This window comes from Castanea sativa, chromosome 7, assembly GCF_040712315.1.
Source record: "Castanea sativa cultivar Marrone di Chiusa Pesio chromosome 7, ASM4071231v1".
NCBI classification, from domain to species: Eukaryota; Viridiplantae; Streptophyta; class Magnoliopsida; order Fagales; family Fagaceae; genus Castanea; species Castanea sativa.
Genome location: NC_134019.1, coordinates 45562506 through 45585372, shown reverse-complemented (window position 1 = coordinate 45585372; position 22867 = coordinate 45562506). Strand labels below are relative to the sequence as shown.

The following is a 22867-nucleotide window of genomic DNA, read 5'->3' as shown; positions in this document are numbered from 1 at the left end:
ATAGTATTTCACACAATGTCCACATTTTATAAATGATGTATTGTTGGAACTTGGAAGTGACCCAATCAAAGCCCTAAAATACATATACAATAGGACAAGAAAAATGTACTTGCATTTGGATAAGTGTCCAATTATTTTTCGTGAAATCATAACATCTTATTTCAATATAGAAGTATCCATTATTTTGCATGAAATAGGAATGTCATTTAATTACTCTTCACCGAGAATTCCATGTGGAGGACATCTGTAAATTCCAAAACAGGATTTCGAGCAATGGTTCCTCCTTTGACCTTTGTCCACCTATAAAAAAAAAAATAAATATAGAAATATATAAAGAGGATCATGTTCGATGTGGTGGGATATTACATATTACTCACAACTTAAATTTATAGATTCATATCACAATTAAGATTGTATGAAATTGTTTTAAATGATGTGACACTAAATAAATATTTAAATTTGACAAAAATCTTGTAACTCAATCGACACTTTTTGGTCTTTCCAACAAAGATATCCAGTGTTCAAATCAATGTAGTCGATACCGTACCAGTACCGGTACCGACCGTACCGGCCGGTATGTATACCAGTAGCGAAACACCAATATTTCGTACCAGTTTAAATACCGGTCATACTGGTCAATTTCGGGCAATACTAACTGGTACCGGACATATCGGCCGATACAAAAAAAAAAAAAAAAAAAAGAAGCTTTTTTTTATAGTTTTGTAATTTTTGAATTTTTGTAAGAGCAGAATGGTAACTTAGTTGCATTAACTTATGAGTATTATCTGTTTTCTTAGAGCATTCTTATTAAGAATGCTAAATGCTAAATTCTAACATCAAGTTTGTAAAAAGTACCAAAAAGGAAGCTACAACAAACATGCTAAACTTATATAAAAAAAAAAAAAAATACAATCTGAGCTATAGTGAGCTTTCATCTTTGAAAGCTCACTGTAGCTCCAATCTTTAAAAAAAAAAAAAAAAAACTATTATTTTAATGCTTGTGGTGGAAAATGTAGTTTGTGTAGTTGTTTTTTATTATTTTAATGAGTAGTTTATATTATTTTAAATGAAATGGTAAAAAAATAAAACTTTTGATATTGGGTGTATTGTAAAATGAGTTGTTAAAATTGATAAAGTGTCATTTTGAGATGCTAAATGCTAAAATTTTTAAAAGCTTTGATAGGAATGCTCTTAGTATGCAATGAATAATTAAGTTTTTTATTTTTAATATTGTTTTTTTCTTTTAATTGATGCTAAGGTTTAAAACTATGAATAATTTGTTCTGAATTGAGGTAATGTTTTATGGTAAATTATTATATTTATTATAATATATACACACACGCATATATATTTATAAATATAAAAAATAACGATAAACCCGAAACGGTACACCAGTATTGACCGGTACCGAAATATATCGTTTCACTGGTCAAACCGGTACAGCCTTCGGTATGAGATTAACTCTCTTGGTTCAAGTCTCTCTTCCTCCAACTACCAAACTAAAAATTTATTTAAAAAATCTTTAAATTTATTCTATCTATTTTGAATTTTAAATAGATCAATTTCAATAGAGGTTTCTTTTATGCCATGACAAACCTGGGAGAAAAAGTTTCCTTTGCGGCAATAGCACAATTTAAATCATAAAACGGAACAAATTACCTATATTTGGTGACAAAAACATGGAGGAATGTAGCCATGAATGCTTTAGTATACTCCGCCCCTGCACATTGTCTAATTCCTCCTCCAAAAGGCATGAAATTCTTAGATACAACCAATGGGTCTAGATCCTGGCTCCATTTTTAATATAAAAAAAAAGATGTTGTCAAGGAGATTTCCCTAAATAAACAGCAATAACATTGGTTGGATCATTTGTTCCTTCTAATAAGGTTGTAACCACATACCTTCCAACGCCAAGGATTGAACGCAAGTGGATCCTTGTATATGTTTGGGTTTAATTGAAGAGCAGAATTTGCAAGCATAATGGTCCAACCAGATGGAATTGTATATCCTGTAGGCATGCACTTGGCCAATCATTTACACTTCGTAATTGGATATAAATATGAAGACATTGAACCAAATATATGCATCTGATAACATACCATCAAATTCAATATCTTTCAGTGCTTTCCGTAGTAACCCAGGAGTAACATTTCCCATCCTAAGAGCTTCATTGATTACCTATAAATCAACACAACAAAATTTTTATTTTTAATAAGCTAATTGAATTCATCAAACACCTCCAAGAGAGACTAGAACATATAGAGATTGTAGAACCCACTTGAAGTGTAAAAGTCATTGACTTATATTCATCCCATGTGAGTACGGAGTTTGGATTCTCTCTGCTCTTAAGAATTGCCTCATGCTCATCCTAACAAATGATACATGATCAATGTTAGTTACATCATTACTTTACATATAACATATATATAGATTGTGTGCTAAAAATAATGTTCTTGTACATTTACATACCGTCAACTCTTGTAAAACTGCAGGATGCTCTGCAATTAACTTCAGAGTTAATGATAATGTTACTGAAGACTCAAAGCTAGCAAATGAAATCGCAAAAAGCATTGTGACGAGAAATTCTTCTGACAAGAACTTCTTCTTATCCATGTCATCTATAGCTTGATCAAGCAAATCTTCTGAACTTTTTTCAGTTGAAATTATCTTCTCTTTTACTATTTTCCTCAACATGCTCAATACTTCATTTTGCTCCTAGTAAATGAAAAGTAAAATTTAAAATTAAAGTATCAGACTAATTTTTCAAACAAATGATATTTGGGAAAGTTGATCATTTCTTGTTATTTTGATTACCTTTAAACATTTATGGTATGTAGTACCAGGGATATTCAAGGGAAATGACATGAAACCTGCTAAGATATTAGTGAACTTCTCGCTCATTTTCATCTGTGATATTTTTTCAGCATCATAACTAAAGAATATCTTCGCACCGAAATCAAAAAGCATCTACAATATGGAAGAAACATAGATATGTCATAACCCAAAGGGCACTACACTGTGAAGGAAATTTGTCTATATCAAGGGAAAGTTGAAAATTACTTTAGAAGCAGCATCTCTCATATCAACTGAAGGCTGACTTGACCATGTTTGTAGGGCTTTGTTAACAATTTCTTCCATTTGAGGAAGCAACTTTTCCTTAACGGCGTCAGCACCAAGGTGATTCAATGTGATGCTTCTTATGTACTTGTGGACATCACCAAGTGCACTCATCTTATTTTCGCCTTCCATCCCAAAAAACTTGGCAAATGTATCCAAGTACCATATTTCAACTAACCTTCCTTCTTGCTTAACGATGTAATTGTTGAATTCAGGATTTGTTGATACTATTACAGGTCGACTTGCCACACTAGTTCGAAATATTGGTCCGTATCTAAGAGAGGGAAAAAATTGATTAAAAATTTATAATCTTATTTTTGGGAGTATTGTTTTATGCATTTTACATTGATATATTATTATTTTTTTCCAACTTTTTTTATAAACACAACTTGTTGAGATCACAAGATGTAAGTGATTTCACATGAGCCCATCATTAAAAGTAATTTTATTTTTCTCCTCTCACAATCTACTAGTTCAACAAGTTGTCACAAGACTTATTCTAATTTTTTTTTATCTTACTTATATTAAATACACTATCATCTTTTTTATATGTCAAGATTCATATATATATATAAAGAAATATAAAAAAATTCGACTCTTTCCATGTTCATATGCTTCACAACCTATAAAAATAAAATGAAGGTAGGGGAAAAAGGGAAAATAACAAGCTACAGCTTTGACAATTGAGAAAAAGAAGAAGAATATTTTCCTCTTTCAGAAGTAGTGATACTAAAAATAAAAAATAAAAAAGCTAATAAGACATCAAATAATTTATGCAATATTATTTTCCACTTCATAAATTTTTTTTAATAACCAAAAAAACTTTTGGGATGATTACATATATATCAACATAAAATTAGGTAAGATTTATTTAGTATCTATCTAATTATCATTTTTTATTTATTATTTCATACCTGTAATTTTGACTTTGAACCAAAAAGAGAGGGGGGGGGGGGGGGATGGCTTATCTAGGCGAAATAAAATGCGATTAATATATCATCTTTTTTGTGGGTTCTCTTACATTAAAATATCACTCAATATATACATGCATTGTATTTTAATGGGTAAATTACACTAAATGTCAATTTAATACTTAACCTTTCAATTATGTTAATTTAATCCCTAACCTATTTATTGTCATGTCAGTTTAGCCCATACAATTATCTTTTAGATGGAAAAAGTTGATATATCAAATAAAATGGTAAAAAATCATTTTTCATGCCACATCAACTATCAATTATACTGCCATGTTAGATTTTTTTTTTTTTTTAAAAAAAAAAAAAAAAAAAAAACTAGAACAAATTAAAACAAAATATTCACGCATTGAGATCAAATTTGGGGAAAAACCGAAATCCCTAACTTCTTGTCTCATCAGATTCATCTCCCACACCCTCACTCTCACTCTCACTCTCACTTTGGGTCAAGATCAAGTTTCAAATAGCGACTCTGGCGACAAGGATTCTGGCAGCAGCAGGTTTGTTCTCTCTATCTCATGATTTCTGGGATTAACTCTGAGAAGTCAACAACCATGAGGGGGGGCCCTCTAGCCCAAAAAGATAGATACGAGACCACACTTAGTGGGACAATTATGGTTCCTAAGAGTAGGCATGAGGAAAATACATGGCAATCTAGGGTCAACATTGGAAAGACAACAGTCATGGGAGAAGAACTGCATGCGCCACAAAATACACCTGTTGCTCCTGGAGTTAATGGAACCAAAGTCCCTGATTCAACCAAAACCTTTGTTCTTGGCCAAGAAGAAAGTATGGGACAGTGTAGGGTCAATTAAGAAAGACCAATGGGCTTGGAGGAGGACCCTCATGCACCTAAGGACAGACTTTTTTATTTTATTTTGATGGACCTAAAAACAGACCTAAAGGTTATACTTCTTCAAAGGCAATAATGCCGTAAACTTTTACTACAATATTCTTTTCCTTGTGATATATATTTCTTTTTTTGGCTCGGAGTCTTACTTTATATTTTGCTCGAACTTGTGATATATATGTCATGCCCCTCTTTTGAATTTCTTAATAACTCAGAGAGACCAATAATTTGTCATTTGCTAGCTATGGAGATTATACGAAGAGAGAGAGAGAGAGACTTTTAGGGATTTTATAACCATTTATGAGTTGAATTTGATTGTGTAGATTTATTTTATTTTTAATCTAACGTGGCAGTACAATTGGTAGTTGATGTGGCATGGAAAATAATTTTTTACTATTCCATTTAATACATCAGTTTTTTCCATCAAAAAATAACAGTAGGAACAAAATTAACATAGCACTAAAAAAAAAAATGGGAACCAAATTGACACATTTGAAAGATTAAGAACAAATTGACATTTAGTATAAAGGATAGGAACCAAATTTATAATTTACCCTATTTTAATTTCATATTGGTCTTAAAAACTCTCTCTCTCTCTCTCTCTCTCTCAATATATATATATAGTGATTCACAATCCACAACATTGTTCCAACTTCTAAATGTTTCACAATTCACACTATGATACTACTCTTCCATATCAAGCCATAGTAAGAATTTAAGTTTCTTTCCTAAATGCTATTTATTTTTCCCAAAATAATTTAAACTTCTTATCACCAAATTTTAATTGATTTCCTTTTGTATAAGGCAAAAATATATCATTCATATTTATCATCCATGCATATTTTATTTCAATCAAAATAATTTTGTTACTTCAATATATTCAGCTAAATTCATTTTTTTTTCAATTTAAATCTTCTCAAATATATCTGATATTAATAAGATTTGGTTGATTTATTACCAATCCTTAACATAATTTAAATATGTCAAAATTAAGAACTATTGATACATTCTTAAAATATTGATGATGGCAATCTAGAAAGCAAATACACCTTTGATTCTACCATGGAAATTTCAATTTGCAAAGAACGTCCTAATCTCCAAGTACAAGTTTTTTTAGCTAAATCGGTTGTTTCTTGTAAAAATGAAATTGCTAAGAAATTTATTGCATATTGATTATTTTAATTTTCTAAAATAGCATTACCTACTATTTTATAAAATACTTTATTTACATCTAAGCTTTTATAGAGAGAGAGAGAGAGAGAGAGAGAGAGAGAGAGAGAGAGAGAGAGAGAGAGAGAGAGAGAGAGAGAGAGAGAGAGAGAGAGAGAGAGAGTTGGGTTCAAGTCAAACCTGATGTAACTCTAAATAATATTACACCACTTAATATTTTTTAATTGGATGTGAATTTTGACAATTTTACCGTTAAATCCACCGTTAGATTACAATATCTTCATATATTTTTCATGTTTGCAAATTTTTATGGTGATCAAAGATTAATAGTCATGTCATCAATGAATTGTTTAAATTCAATTTTTTGTAGTTTAAAATAATGTATAAAATATGAGTTTATGTATCGAATAGTAAATAACATCCAATTGACATGAAAATTAGCAAGAATGTTAAAAACATATAAAACATGTAATTCAATGATGAGATTTTCAAAATATGAATTTTATAACAAGTTATTGAATGGTATAACATTACTTAGAGTTACACCAAGTGTAACCTGAACCCAACCCAACCCATATATATGAGATGAGTTCAAGTTACAGTTGGTGTAACTCCAAAAAAGTTACACCTTTTTGAGACCATTGATTTCTATAAAATCTAATGGTTAAAAATAGTCAACTACCACATTAGCAAAATTTATTGTTTTTTTTTCTCTCACCTTATTTATTACAACCATTGACTTCTCTCTCCTTATTTATTTATTCATGCTGTCAAAATGAGAAAAGTTTTTGACAATATACATATTATGTGTATGCAGTTCACTATACATAATTTTTCCATCATTTTCATAGTTGTAATTGTATGTAGACCTCATCCACTTCAATTTGCAAGTATTCTTATTTTTATTTTTCCTTGCCGCGATAAATTTGAAAGCATATTTAACAAAATAAAGTGGAAGCATATTTTGTCTTATAGTGATAAATTTAAAAGCATTTTTCAACAAAATAGAGGGGAAATATATTTTGTCAAGACCAACAAAAGTAGGAGTTGCAGTTTCTTTTATAGCATAATTTGTGGAATGAAATACTTCATAAACAGAGTAGCCGAAATATATTGCTCCTAGATTGTGGTTATATTACAATAATTGTAAAATCAGGACATCATCAATAATTTGCTTATTTATTCATTAACCCACTACTTAGAATTTTGATATCCAAATCAGATCTTTTAAACACTTGAATGATAACTATTCAACGTTAGAGACAGTAAATCTTCCTGAAAAGTTTCAAATGATGGCACCAATACCCTGGTCCCGCCTACCCCTTGCTTAAAATAAATCCCAATAACATCAATATGTATATACACACACATACGTATATGGCTATATGTAACGCAAGTGACGGGATGGAGCACTGTGATATTATGCCACAAGTCTCCATAGCAAGAAGGGTGGAATAAAAGAAAATTATATCGGATTGTGATATACATACACACACACATACGTATATATGTACTCATTTTGACCGCATGAATAAATAAATAAATAAGGAGAGAGAAATCAATTGTTGTAATAAATAGGGTGAGAGAAAGAAAAATACCCTTAAATGAAGTTTGCTGGTGTGGTAATTGACTATTTTTAACCATTATAAAAATCAATTATTTAAAACATGTGTAACTTAAACCTATCTATGCGGGTGTGGGTGTGTAGTGTGTGAACAGAAAAAATTAATTAAGATATTTTAATTTGGGCCCCCAAAGATTTTTTGTTTTTAGATAGTTACAATATGTTGCTAACTCCGCAACTCAAATTATTTTCACCTTAAACCTCTAAGAACTTTGTGATAAAGGTAATAATTTGAATTCAACTCATGATGTGACAATTAAAAAGACAATTTATGTATAGTTTTAGTCACAAAAAGTTTTTTAATGAACCACTTGACTTATAAATAATGCTAGAAATACAAACTATTTTACAAACCATTTGGTCATATAAACATTTTGTAAAGATGTTGTAAATAATTTGTGATTGTGGCATTACTTTTGACTTATTTAAATACTACACCTTGATAGTTTTATAAACGACCATAAAATAAATTGGAAAAAACAGTTTACAACATGTTCAAAGCCAAAAAATTTCAACCACAAGTATAAGTGCTTGTGGGATGTGGGAGGTAAGGGTCAGGGTTCAAGTCTTCAGCAGAGAGCTTCACACACATATACGCTTAGATTAAACTAGAGTAGAAATTCTATCACGTAAAAAAAAAAAAAAAAAAAAAAAATTTTCTAAAGATACTGGCTCCGCCTTTGGGGGACCATTGTACCAATTCAGCTTCATCCGACCCTATAAAGACTCATTTATTTCAGTGACCAAGATATATTATCTCTGATTAATTTACTCTATTAATTCTAACCTAAGAACGCTTTCAGGGTTGACTTAACCATCGAAGTACCTTTGTTCAACCGTCAGGTTGCCCTAGGTCGCAGTCAAGGGTTCTTCTTTCTCTGACATGAGGATAAATTCTCAGCAAGTCAATATTGTTCGATCAAGCCAGACAACCTCCCTAAAGTTCAATCTCTTTTTTAAACCACTACCCACACTATAAAAGACCATCGTGTATTTATCTAAGTCTTCAATTACTGTATTTTTGGCATCAAATAAGTGAGATGGCATGATGCATGTGACCATCAAAAGAAAGATTTAACAAAAAATTAAAAAAAAAATTAAAAAATAAAAAACAAAATTTGGATACAAATTTGGTTGTAACTAATGGCTAGAATTCCACTAAATATCTTTTTATTAAATGTGCATTTTAACAAATCCACTATTGATTGCATTTTCTTTTTGTCTACTTTATGTTTGCAAAATTTCTAGAAGATTAAAGATCAATATATAGCTATATTACCAATCAAATGTTGAAATTTCAAATTTATGTATTGAATAGTAAATAACATCCGATTTGCACGAAATTTGACATATATGTTAAAGAACTTAAATAACATACAATCCAAAAGTTTAATTTTCAAAATATGTAGCAATGATAATTATGTTTAATGGGAATTGTAACTATTAGGTACAACTAAGTTTGTAATCAAATTTTGTCCATATTAAAATATATACTTATAACAAATGTTATATATACCATAAAAACACACAAACAGTACTAGTTGTCAAAGTAAAATAATAATAATAATCCGCACACACAATCAGTAGCATGTAACCTTTGAGCTCTCTTTTTGATAAATGGGTGGAGGTCTAGAGAGTAACTGGGACCAATCAACTGAAGGGTCTCTCCAATAAGGGGTAGACCCATGGAACCTGGAGGGAGGACTCCGTTGCACCTGGGATTGCTCCATTTGTTAAGCCAGTATGTAAAATATATGACCAGGACTGCTATAATACATATTCCAACTGTCCACATTTCTTGCAGATTTGGTTAAAGATATTATCTTACTAGAACCCTCAGAAGCAATTAAGTAGGGGTTTGGCTGGTATATCTCTTGCTTTCCCTATTCAGAAATGGATGTGATATATAAGTGAAGTAGTCTTATGAGAACTGCTATAACAAGCCCAATCAATATATATAGACTCTTCTCTACTTTTTTGTGAGTACCTATGAATATATTGCATAAAATAAGACCACGTATTCTTGTCTAAATAATAATGTTTTTATTTTTTATTTTTTATAACCATTGTCTATATATTAATAATAATGATATAAGACAGCATGTCTATGCATGGATTGTCAGTGTAGATTATGTTTTTTTTAGAAGACTTTGGTAGTAGGTGGAACAACAAGACTTTATTGAATTGTCAAAATGGATTTTTTTTTTTTTTGGGGGTAAAAGGGGCTCATATCAAGGAAATCAATACCGTACCAAAGACTGTACCGGTTTGGCCTACTGTACAATATATTTTAGTTACCGGTCAATACAGGTGTATCGTTTCCGACTTACCTCTATTTTTTATTATTTTATACAATATACAAAGTTATATTTCTAATAACTCAATATATCACTTTGGCACCTTCTCAAACAAATATATATATATATATATATATATATATATATTTATCACTTTGGCAACTTTTTATTTTTATTTTTTGATGGAGTTATCAACATAAATCAACATATATATATAAAAGTGGGAAGTCAAAAATATATAAATATTAAATAATTAAACACCCACAAACTCAATAAAAGCCAAACCACGTGTCAAAATATTGTGAACCAATTCAAACTATTAGATGCTTTGAGAAAATAAAAAAGCAAATACTACTATATTTGAAAAAGCAAGAAAAGTTTAAAAAAAAAAACCGAGAAAGAGAGCGAGAAATAGAAAGTTAGATGACTAGAGAGAGAGAGAGAGAGAGAGAGGAGAAGAAGAAGAAGAAGAAGAAGAAGATGAAGATGAAGATGAAGTAGCAGCAGCCAAATCAGTCCACGACCCCAACTTGAGGTCAAGAATGTAGAGATCGTTGCCGGTGAAAGGTGAGAGTGACAAAGAAACGTTTTTCTTTTTCCGGTCCGATATGCATTTACCGACCAGAATCCGATATTTCCTCCGATATGGCCTAAATGACTCGATATGGGCCAGTATATTTTCCGGTTCGAAACAACCTTGTTTCTATACCGGCCAAGGTACCAGAACGGTAAATACCGGCCGGTACGGTACGAAATAGACTTCCCTGGTTCATATAGAGTTTAAATCTATCTCAACTTATATACTCCACTCTATACTCCACAAAACATATCAAGCCACATGGACATTATTTATTAAACACAAACAGAAGACTTAATCAAAGTCTATTTCCTTGGCCTTTGAAATCACATTCCAAACCCAAAAAATAAAATTTCAAAGGACCACCAACAAAATACCCAACCAAAACTGGATTCCTCCATCACCTAGAGAAGATGACGATGGTGAATCTTGTCAGTGGTGGCTTCAGAAATATTTTTCAGGATGGTCATTATTGACCAAAATTTAATAAAAAATATAACTTCATATATTAACCAAAATGCGCGCGCACACACACACACACACAAACACAAATACATAAAGTCTTACAATTTTCTTCTACAAATTTTCTTATTTTGAAATCTTTGCATAATAGTCTTATTATCAATGTTACAAGTTACATCTCTTTCAAAATTTAGTTAGATAATAAATTTATAGGGATTTTTTTTAATGACTTAATATATTGTTAAGTGGGACAAAATTCGAAGACAAAGTTTGGTTACAAACTTAGTTGTAGTCTAAGGCTACAACTCTCACTAAACAAACTAATATAGCTACATATTTTGAAATTTTAACTATTGAAATGCATGTTCTTAATGTTCTTAAAACACATGTCAAATTTCATGTTAATCAGATGTTATTTACTATTTGATTCATAAACTTAAATTTTTATGTAATTCTAGACTACAAAACTTCAAAATTCAAAGATTTGATTGATAATATAACTATTAATCTTTGATTTTTTTTTTTAAATTTTGCAAATATGGAGAATATAAGAAAAAAAATGTAATCCAATGGTGATTTGTCACTATTCACATCCGAATATATATATATATATATATATATATATATATATATATATATATATATATATATATATATTACTAGGTATAAAGTAAAATAAGAATAATAAAAACGCACTCAATTAGTAGCATGTAATCTTTGAGCTCTCTTTTTGATAAATGGGTGAAGGTCTAGAGAGTAACTAGGAACAATCAACTAACTGAGGTCTCTCCAATAAGGGGTAGTAGACCCATGCAACCTGGAGGGAGGACTCCATTGCACTTTGGATTGCTCCATTTGTTTAAGCCAGTAAGTAAAATCTATGACCAATACTGCAACGTACAGTACATAATCCAATTTTCCGCATTTCTGGGAGATCGATTTGGATAAAAATATTTTATAGAGAACCCTTAGAAGCAAATAGCTACTAATTGGTGGAAAATAAAGTAAAACACAAAAAACAGTCTAAGAAATTTGTATTCATGATGATGATATATAGGGTGTGTTTGTATAAGCCATCTGAAAACTATATTTTCAGTTTAAAATGGTGTTTGTAAAAAAAGAAGAAAAAAAAAATCTATGATGAGTTATGGTTGAAAATAGATTTTTAGTTTTTAAAAAAGCTTTATTAATCTCTCAAAATCCTAACCAAACAAATCCATAAGAAGTGAAGAAATCTTATGAGAAATCCTATTACTTTTTATTCAAAAAAAATACAATTTAAATTCTTAGAATACATAGTTAACAATTAGAGAAATCAATATCGAACAATGTTTAAATAGTGAATGTTTGTTACGCTATTAGGAACAGTAGAATATCCAAAACTAATTCTTTAAAAAAAAAAAAAGTGGCTAGGATAATGAGGAAAATAATTTCAGACAACTACGCCATAAGTTAAATCCATTGGCTCTTTTAAATCTCTTATTTTTTGTCGTACGACAGTTGTCACTTTTGTTATCTTTACTAATTTTCTATAGCAAAACCATTATAAGAATGCGTCGACTTATTGGGTCTTTTACTCTATCAAATATATATCAATTCAAGGTCGTTACAACTTACAAGCATGGTTATCTCACATCTATATATGGTCAAAAGATGATATGTATTACATGTTAGAATAGATTTAATGTTAGCTTATAAGTGCCATATTGCCGAAAATATTGCTTGTTTGCTTGTGTATTTATTTATTTTCCAAAGTATAATGATTTTTTTTATCATTAGACTAAAATATTAATTTGTTTTTGGTGTAAATGTAGTTTGAACCACAAATCTTTTATTTAATGAGGATAGATTTTACAAGTAGGGATAACTAGAACTCTAACTTGTTGGTTTATTTTCTTAAGTTAAAGTCACTTTCTTCACTTATTCCTATTATTAGTCGCTAACCTGTGTTATGCACGAAATAGTTAAATTTAAAATCAGATCTATTTTAAAAAAACAAATAGAAAGTCCTATATGAAAAAACTATTTATTAAAAGTTAATAGAAAAATTATTTTTATAATTTAAAATAGTTTCTTACAGGTATTGTATAGATATCAACTAAGTAGGATGCATATTTTAAATAAATAAACCATAATAGTGGGCAGTGGTTGCCTTCGTTTTATTATTTATCCAAAAAAAAAAAAAATTTGATAAGATATGAACAAATAACTTGTAGTAGAAGAATTTGGATTGTTATCAAATTAAGATTTTTAACAACTTGGAAATTATAGGAGAAGAAGATAAGACTAAAAAAAATTATAAAATACAATTTTGTTAAAAAATTATAAAATGATAATGATGTGGCCAGTTCTGAAGAGGTCAACAGAAAGTCAAAGACTTCGGTTATATATATATATATATATATATCAACCACTAAACACATTATTTATGTAAACTATCTCAAATAGTTGAATACTGAATAGTTTAATATTTGAAAAAGCAATATTAAAAATAATAATATAAAATATTATTAAAAAAATGTGAATCTATCGGTGGCTTTAGACCACTATTTGGGTGTGAGACTAGTATTTTACATTACTTTTTAAGTTCAGTAGGTTTAGAGTAGTAGACTTAATTGTAGGTTTAATAGATGGACATAATTGATAGAAAAAGAAATGGACATAAATATCCATAAAAAGTCAAAAAATTGTCAGCTGAATTCAGAAATTTGCAATCTTTTGATCTATGTATACTATACTCCACTGGGGCTATGATTTAACTGCAGGACAAACAATAAGTATATAACTTTTTGAGGTTTTATACTGGATGATGCTGTATAAATGCTTAGAAAGAGAGTTACAGAGGTGGAGGCTTCCGGCTTAAAGAGAGACCATCAGATTTGAGAGACTAAAAGGAGGAGAGGGAGAAAAAGAACCGCGTACCATCAGCTAAAAATAAGCATAAATTAACAAATAAAAAAGAAAAGAAAATATACATAAAAAATAACATATAATTAGATGATATGTAAAATTAAGAGGCTTCTATTATTAGAATTTCTTATAAATTCTCAAAACTAGACGTCTTCTAATTGGAATTGGTTATATATATATATATATATATATATATTGGGTGTTGTAAAATATTGTTTATATTATCTGTCAAGGGAGAGGTTTGGGGTGCATAAAAATAATAATAAAAAGCGGGCGAGGGGAGAGGTTTGGGGATTAAAAAAGAAAAATGAGAGGTTTGGAGTTTATCATAATAATTTTTGGGTACAAGTGTGACTGACTTATTTCACATTTGATTAGCTCATAACATCATCATGAGAGAGAGAAGATGACAGTGTACAAGAACTGTCATATCCGGAACAAAAGAACTGTCATATTCTTTAACCAAAAAAAGAATTGTCATGTTCTTACTTTTCACATATTACAAAAATGTGACACTTCAGGGTTTTAGAAGCTAAAACAAAGTTTATATTTAATATTGAAAAAATAAATAGGGGACGACTAACATGACAATTTTACCTGACCGTGATTATAATTGCATTCTACCCTCTGGATTCGGAACCAGCTGGGAAAACAAAGCTTATATAGATTATATGTATAAATTGCTTGATACGAAGTTTTTAACCACACATGGCAGATTTGACCTTCTAGGATTTTGGTCCAATAAAAATACTCGTAATATAAATTTTTCAATAAAATATTAAACCCATTCACGTCAAATCTACACATTAATAACAATTCTTTCGCCTTTTAGTTTTTATTTTATTTTATTTAAATCAATCTATGACCAAGAGGCCATGACCCACTTGAAATTTTTAGGGCTGTTTGATAGAAGAGTTTGAATAATGTTGTTTAATATGATGTGGATAATGTGATTTAAAAAATGCTGTTAAAAAGACATATTTATCATAAAGAGAAAAATGTGTTTAGTAATGTGTTTTAAATAGTACACAACTACACATAAATTTCAAATGATATGTTTGAGTTGAAATATTTTTTTTTTTAAACTCAGTTTGTATAATGCTAATTTTATTTATTTTTATATTAATTTAGTAAATATAAAAATTCAGTTTATATATATATATATATATTTGAGTAATAAAAAAATGACTTGCCGGTCAAGAAAGCAATGAAAAATGCAACATAAACATACATTAACAGCCAAGATAAAAATAAAGACAAAGTTTAGCTACAAAATTAGTTGTAGCCTTAGATTACAAACTCACTCAATAAAATAAATATTACTGCATATTTTGAAAATCTAACTGTTGAATTGCATGTTCTTTACGCTCTTAATACATATGTCAAATTTTATGTCAATCGGATATTATTTATTATATAATCTATAAATTCGTATTTTATGCATAATTTTAAATTACAAAAACTTGCAATTTAAAAATGTATTGATAATATAGCTATTGATCTTTTAATTTTCTTGAAATTTAGCAAAAATAGAGGATATAAGAAGAAGATGTAATCTTATGATGGATTTGTCAAAATTCACCTCCAATAAAAAGATATTAAGTGAGTTTGTAGCCTAAGGTTACAACTGATTTTATAGCTAAACTTTGTCCTAAAAATAAAGCAAATGAGAAACACAAAAGCCACTTAAAAAACTTCTAGCTTAGTTGTGTATTCTTTGCACTTATTTTTCTATAATTTTCACAAAAATCCATTATGAGTTTACGACTATCAAGATATGTAGATTCAACCAACAAAAAGCAAAGAAACACTATTCTTGCAAATGGATCATATAAGCAATGAATAATTGAAGGTAACCAATATAATCATACATTTATTTTACATAATAAAGTTGTACCAAATTACAAATTTATCTACTTCAATTGTGTACATTTATTTTATAATAAATTTGTTTCAATAAACTAATCTTCTTGAATTATGAATATTTCAACAAACTAGGATGTTAATGCTGTTACAATAAATTTGTTGTAAAAAAACTGCAAACTCATCTACTTCGATTGCGCACATTATTTCATAATAAATTTATTGTGAAATACAAATGAAGGTAATAAGCTTAGTCATGTTTATTTTTCATATAATTTTTCTTTGCAAGTACTTTTTAACTTTTTTTTTTTTTTTACTTTTCTTAATTGTGTCTTATTTATTTAGTCAATGACAATTCCTATAGTCCTACTAACATATGAAAATTTTAAAAGATAAAATTTTGTAAACTAAATCATTATCTTTTGAAAAAATAAATTATTTTAATCGTTTGCACTATTTCATTATGTTTGCTTATGCAAAAATCTATATCAGTTATGCCTTCCTTTATCTAAAAATAAGGTTATCAACAATTTTTTATTTTCATATTTATCTTCAAGTATATTTACAAATTGAGATTAGATCATAGGGAATAATTTGATGAGATTTTATATTAGAGTTTAACTTGAAACTATACTATCGCTTAATAGTAAAATCAGTCAGAAAAAAAATATAAATATTTTTTGCTAAACGATACTTTAAGGATGCCTACAATGAAAGCTACAAGTTCTCTTTTCCTCTCCAAGGTTATTAACTCTATCATTTCTTTTTCTTTTTCTTTTTTTCTATTTCATTAAACACATATATTTCATAGGATCTTTTTTGTTTCTTTTTTTTTTTCTCTTTCATAATACACATATATTTGATAGGGTGAAATTTGGTGCCTCCCTCACTTTCAATGAAAAAAAAAATCAATTATCATTTAAGTCTCTCTACTTATATTTTTTAATGTTTAGCAATTTTTATTTTTTAATATTTAATAATTTAAGTTTTTCTTAATTCTTAACTATTAAATTGAGGTTACCACTTAATTAAGCTTTCAAATATTTTTTTCATCGTTTTTAATTATTGAATTCAAGATTTTTTCATTTAAATATGCGGTGGTGATTACTTGATCTTAAAGCTTAATATATTATTTTACAAACTCGTTTTATATATTTTTTAGCCATCTCTTATTATATTAGTTCCATAGTTAATTTTGGACTTATATATGATTTTAAAATATTAAAAAAAACTAATCTTACACACATGCATTCATTATATAACTTAAAATTAAAGATTACTTCTCTTTAATTTATTTTAATTATCTATTTTATTATTTTATTTTAATTTAATTAAAAAATATTTTCTTATTTTCTTTAGTTTACACATGATTTTTTATTAAGCCGTGCATCACACATGCATAATACTAGCACACACACACACACACACACACACATATATATATATATATATATATATATATTAGAGTAATAAAAAATGACGTGTTGGTCAGGAAAGCAATGAAAAATGCAGCATAAACATACATTAATAGCCAAGATAAAAGTAAAGCAAACGAGAAACACAAAAACTACTTAAAAAACTTCTAGCTTAGTTGAGTATTCTTTGCACCTATTTTTCTGTAATTATCCATCTACAAGTCATCCATAAAACCTGTCCCATTAGTGAATAATTTCTCTATTACTTATTAAATTTGTTTAAAGAAGGAGAAAATGAACCAAACTATACTACTAACATGCTACCAAGTCAACAATGTTTTTTAGGATCCCAAATATACAGTTCAACTCCTTCCACATCTTGGAAAAATTTGATAACATATAAAAATACTATGAACAGAGCATGAATCTATAGATTGATTGATTTGCGCACCTAACCCTAACCAACATATAAAATCTAAATTTGATATTATGTTTCAACCGTATTAAAGTCTTACAAATTACTATACATGGATTCCTTTGTTCAAGTCATAGATTTTATGAATGATTGGCAATTATAATATCTCATATTATTGGCTATTTATAAAATTAATTTTTATCAACTGAATGTATTGTTGATACCATATTTTGTCCGCCCTCGATTTGCGTGTCGAACCCCGAAAATCCAAAAATATTATTTCCTCTCCATGGCCTAATCCGTTCAAACACCGAAGCACTCAAAGTACCTTTTTCAGCTCAAATCACCATAATGCCCATGGTTAGCCCTAGGTTGACCAAAGGTCAAACGAGGCCAAAACCCTCACAAAACAACACTTTTCATAATTTTACATCAAACCTGAGCTTCTCAGAGATTTTTGGCCACTTTGACCATGTTTGACCCAAAGTTGATCCTAAGTGGGCCCAAAAACCTTAATTTTGATCTAGCCATCAAAACGGTTTGAAACCAACGTCATTGCGAAGATTATCAAATTCTCATTCCAATGACTATTTATGGGTCAAAATCGGAGTTAGAAAGGCCGAGATATCACGAAAGCCGGGATAACGCACCGATCGATGCACTGCTAACTTCCAGGAGCCATAACTTTTGATCCGACCGTTAGATTTTTAAGTTCCATAACTTTTTGGAATCAGGAAGTCAAAATATTTTTAGGGGTGTCAAGATCGACCCACCATAGCCATTTCAAGGTGGCGGCCTTTCAAAGGCCGCCGACGGCCTTACAATTGCTGCCACCGCGAAATTCATGCCGGGGCTATAAAAAGCCCCAGGCGCCCTTCAGACAAAAGGGAGGATTATTTTTCGGAGTTTTGCTCTCTACCTAGTTTTTCTACACATTTTTTCCCTCTTCCAAACACAAAAAACACATAAAAAACACACAAAAATATATCAAAGTCTCTTGTTTCTTCTCTCTTCACCAAAAATACAAGGTAGTATTCTTGCATCCAATCTTCTTTTCCTTGATTCTACACCTAAGGTTTAGGGTTTAGGGGTATGGATGTAACTTTTTTAGCTACTATCCACACCCCTAACCTTCTAAATCTTTTGCTAACATGTTTCTTGCTCTTTTTGCCTTAATAATATGATTTACGGCTTTTTCTAGCATGTTTCTTTATTTTATCTTGTTTCTAGCATGTTCTTAGCTTAGACCCATGTTTCTATGTTGCTCACATGTTATTTGTCCCGATTTATGTGCTTTGTGTTTTATGACATTGTGTTGGTGCCTAGATCTATTTTTCCATGTGTTATTCAGCTAGATCCACATGTTTCTATGCTCATTCTCACGTTATTTGTCTCGACCCACACGTTTTACGCCTTATGTCATGTTTTGCTATGTGTTTCCCATCTCTTTTGATCTATGTTAATGTTAGGGTCACATGCTCACATGCTTGTGTGATGATTTGGGCTATGCCTTGCTTATGACCCCTTAAGATCGAAAATGAATCTTATAATTGCAGTTGCATTATGTGTTTATGCCTATATTGCCACGTTATGTGGTTAGATCCATGTCTTCACATGCCTATATATCTCGATCTATGTGTTCACATGCTTGTATGATTAGATTTGGTGTTCTTCCAAGCTTTTATGCTTACATCTGCATGTTTAGATGTACATTCACACGTTTGCACGTGCATTTTCATGCCTATATGTGTAGATCGATGTGCTCACATGCTTAGATTGTTGTTCTCTACATGCTTTATGCCATCATCTATGTGTTTGCGTGCTTCATGACATGTTTATGTGCTTAAGCCTAGACCTTGTTTGTCATGCCATGTGCTATTGTAGCCATTTTGTTCCTTTTATCGCATTTTCTTGCATTTTGGCCATTTGGTAGGATTGAGATCTTGACCCTATGGTCTTGGCCCTCGTCCATACACCTTGGCCCATATCAAAGGGTTTAGATCATCCCATTTGCATGTTTATGTTTACTTGCTTATATGTTTTATGCTTGTGTTAGCCTCTCTAGTTCTAGGCTTAGCCACGCTTGACACCCCTAGTGGGTTTGTAGTTGTGTGGTTACATCCGACACCCATGAGGTCTTGTTTGGGGGTAACTATTTGGGAGGCATCTCCGGATGCCGAGTTGCTTCGTGCATATCTTTCCCCTTTTCTGCTTTGTGCGATGATATGTTTACCACGCTTGTTTGTGCCACTTGTTGGCTTTCTATGCATCTTCACATGCTTGCTTACATGTCCATGCAGACCTACATTTGTGCCCATGGACACCACTTTTTGTGTGACTTTTGCTTGTTTGTCTTCTTTCTTGTTTTTTTGTTTGTTTGCTTGCTTGCTTTCTTGCTTGTCGTGTCTCCCGCCACATATTATGCTTGCGATATCTATCTTGCTTGTTTGCTTTGTACCCTTTAAGCATTATCTACGCACCTTTTTCCCTTCCATTGCATGTATGCTGGTTTCTTGTCTTTGCCTTTGCATGTACACACATGGAGCAAGAACGCTTGGAGCTAGGGTGCGGTCTCCTAGGCGCAAGCAAAAAGGGCGTAAGTGCAAGCATGTAAAGCCAAGTGGCTGTGTTCAGTAGGTTTAGGAGTTTAGCTTATCCCTTTTGGTTATGTACTCTTTTAACCCCACCCTCCTTTCTTCCTTCTTCCTTTCTCTCTTAGATGGTTTGTATTAGGTATATCATGTCGTGTACCATTCGTTCTCATCTCTAAAGCATGGCGACCCCTGTTTACTTTCCAGCATCTATATTTTGGGTCATGCTCTAAGGATGTAGGCATTTACCTTCCTGCTCTGTGTGCTCGCATTGTGCATGATGTATGTATATATATACCTGCTCGCCCTTTCCGATGTGATTGTCACAGTCCATTTCACCTAAGGTAAGTGATGCCTAATTTTCGCTGCCAAAGTAAGGTGACAAGTCGCCGAATTTTCGCCAAGAAATCTGGTACTTCACCCGAATGCTTTAGGAAAGCATAGATTGGAACCACACCTATTCAAAAGCCAAACCTCAAAGCCCAATGTATTTTAAGCCCCGAAAACCAGTGCCAAAATCATGTTTTTTACTGCCAATTTTCGAAAATTAAGATTTTATCAAAACAAAGGACTGTCCTTGGTCAGGCATTGTGGGATACCCAACACCTTCACAACATGTAACCAAACTTCAGGACTCAAGAATCAAGATTTTTTCCCCATCCACATTAAATGAGGAAAAATGACATTTTTCTTAGCTTAGGATTGGTAATAAAATCAACTAGAAACATGTCACCAATCATACCTTAGAAAAACCCAATGATTGATGGCAACTTCAATTACCTTTGGTAATCACTTAAAATTTGGCCAAGATTCCTACCATACCACCAAAGGTAGAACTGTTGGAAAATCTGGTTTTGTATATCATACAAAACACACAGCGGAAGCAACAAACATGAATCTATTTCATTCATGATTAATAACATGCACTATTTAAATTTCAGAATTTAAGAGCAAGATAGCGTACCTTGGTGTGGTAAAATTCAAAACAAAAGATTAGAAGTACTTGGGAACACTTTTAATCTTCACACCAATTCCACTTTACGCCCAAGAAGTGTGGTCTCTTAATCAATTTTAAAGGGAGAATAATTGAGTGGCTTCACTCACACACACCGATTCACAATGATGTATCTTTCTCTTTCTCTTATCATAAAAAAAATTATGTATGTTTCTCTCTTTATAACTAGCTGATTATCTAATTGGGCTGGCCTATTGGGCCTTTCCAATTGGGCTTTAGTGTGTGGCTTGGAGTGGGACCAAAAGGGACCAATAAGAGACTAGCTTCAATGGGCCTTGGGTTTTTCTGTCAACTCTTGACAAGTCCAAAATTACCATTAATTATATTTAATACCACTATATAAATATAATTGCACTCTAGGCCTTATTAATAAATTATATCCCAAAACTTTATTATACATGCAACCCCTTCATAAAATATTCATAGTAATACAAAGTCATGAATGTAGACTGCCACTTTAAAGAATACTACATCTTAATCCTTGAGTACCCGATTTAATCCTTTAAGTTATTTATCATATATTTATGAAATCCAATTTCATAAATATATACTTTAGTATCTCTTTACTAAAGTGGTTAGGCCTAACACTCTGAATAACCAAATCCATTAAATTTATCTCAAGGGAATATTTTATATCTCCATTAAGAGATTATGAATTCCATCTTGAGAATATATGTTCCATCAACACTAAATGTAGCTGCCCAACGTACTTAGATTTTGATCGTGACTTTAAATCTCACTCCTGATATATCAAAGCAACCTACACCTCATGATCAGGTCCATTATTCTCTTAGAATTAAAAGTTTATGCAAATAGAAATCCTGAGATTTATTATTCATTTGACAATCGTTAGAAGAATAATAGATCTTGTAACAGTTCAGTTCAATATGTCTTAACTCTTAAAGCATATCAACATATCAACTAGAAGTCTCTACTTCCATGATCAAGACAAATCATCTTAGTTGATATGTTATAATCTTCGCAGATGAAATGCCCAATTTCATCACTGACTATGAACTATAATTCTAAGTTTACAAAGATTTTGTGATTTATATCTTCTGTAACTTTTCACATAAATCACGTACTATGCATCTCATGGACTACATGATAATGTCTAAATATTCATGTTACCATTATTTAAGATAATAATAAAACAACTTTATTAATCATAACATTAAGTCATACATAATATTATACATAGCATCATACAATAGGATTTAAGGCACACATCCTAACAATCTCTCACTTATCCTATAGACTATTGTGCACTAATTTAACTCTCATTCCCTCCAAATGTGACTCAAAAGTCCTTTATGGCAAGGTTTTGGTAAAGGGATCCGCTAGATTACTTGCAAAATTAATCTTTGCTACTACTACATCTCCTCGAGCAACAATGTCTCAAATAATGTGGTACTTTCTCTCAATGTGTTTTCCTTTCTTATGATTTCTCAGATCTTTGGATTGTGCAACCGCTCCACTATTGTCGCAAAACAATGTAATGAGAATTTGCTCCATTCTCACAACACCAATACCAAAAAGGAATTTCTTGAGCCAAATAGCTTCCTTTGCCGCCTCACAAGTAGCAAC

The 22867-nt window shown here is 30.7% G+C and overlaps 1 protein-coding gene across 1 annotated transcript in view; it reads right to left on the bottom strand.

Moving 5' to 3' along the window:
• Nucleotides 1–11: 11 nt before the first annotated feature.
• LOC142644562 (cucurbitadienol 11-hydroxylase-like) overlaps nucleotides 12–22867 on the bottom strand; it is a 32199-nt gene continuing 9343 nt past the window's right edge. The window contains exons 3-10 of the mRNA XM_075819147.1: nucleotides 3061–3391; nucleotides 2815–2967; nucleotides 2470–2715; nucleotides 2279–2368; nucleotides 2100–2178; nucleotides 1902–2008; nucleotides 1660–1787; nucleotides 12–300 (exon numbers count right to left, since the gene is read on the bottom strand). Coding sequence (XP_075675262.1) covers nucleotides 207–300; nucleotides 1660–1787; nucleotides 1902–2008; nucleotides 2100–2178; nucleotides 2279–2368; nucleotides 2470–2715; nucleotides 2815–2967; nucleotides 3061–3391 — 1228 coding nt within the window. The 3' untranslated portion in view covers nucleotides 12–206. The remainder of the gene's footprint in view (nucleotides 301–1659; nucleotides 1788–1901; nucleotides 2009–2099; nucleotides 2179–2278; nucleotides 2369–2469; nucleotides 2716–2814; nucleotides 2968–3060; nucleotides 3392–22867) is intronic.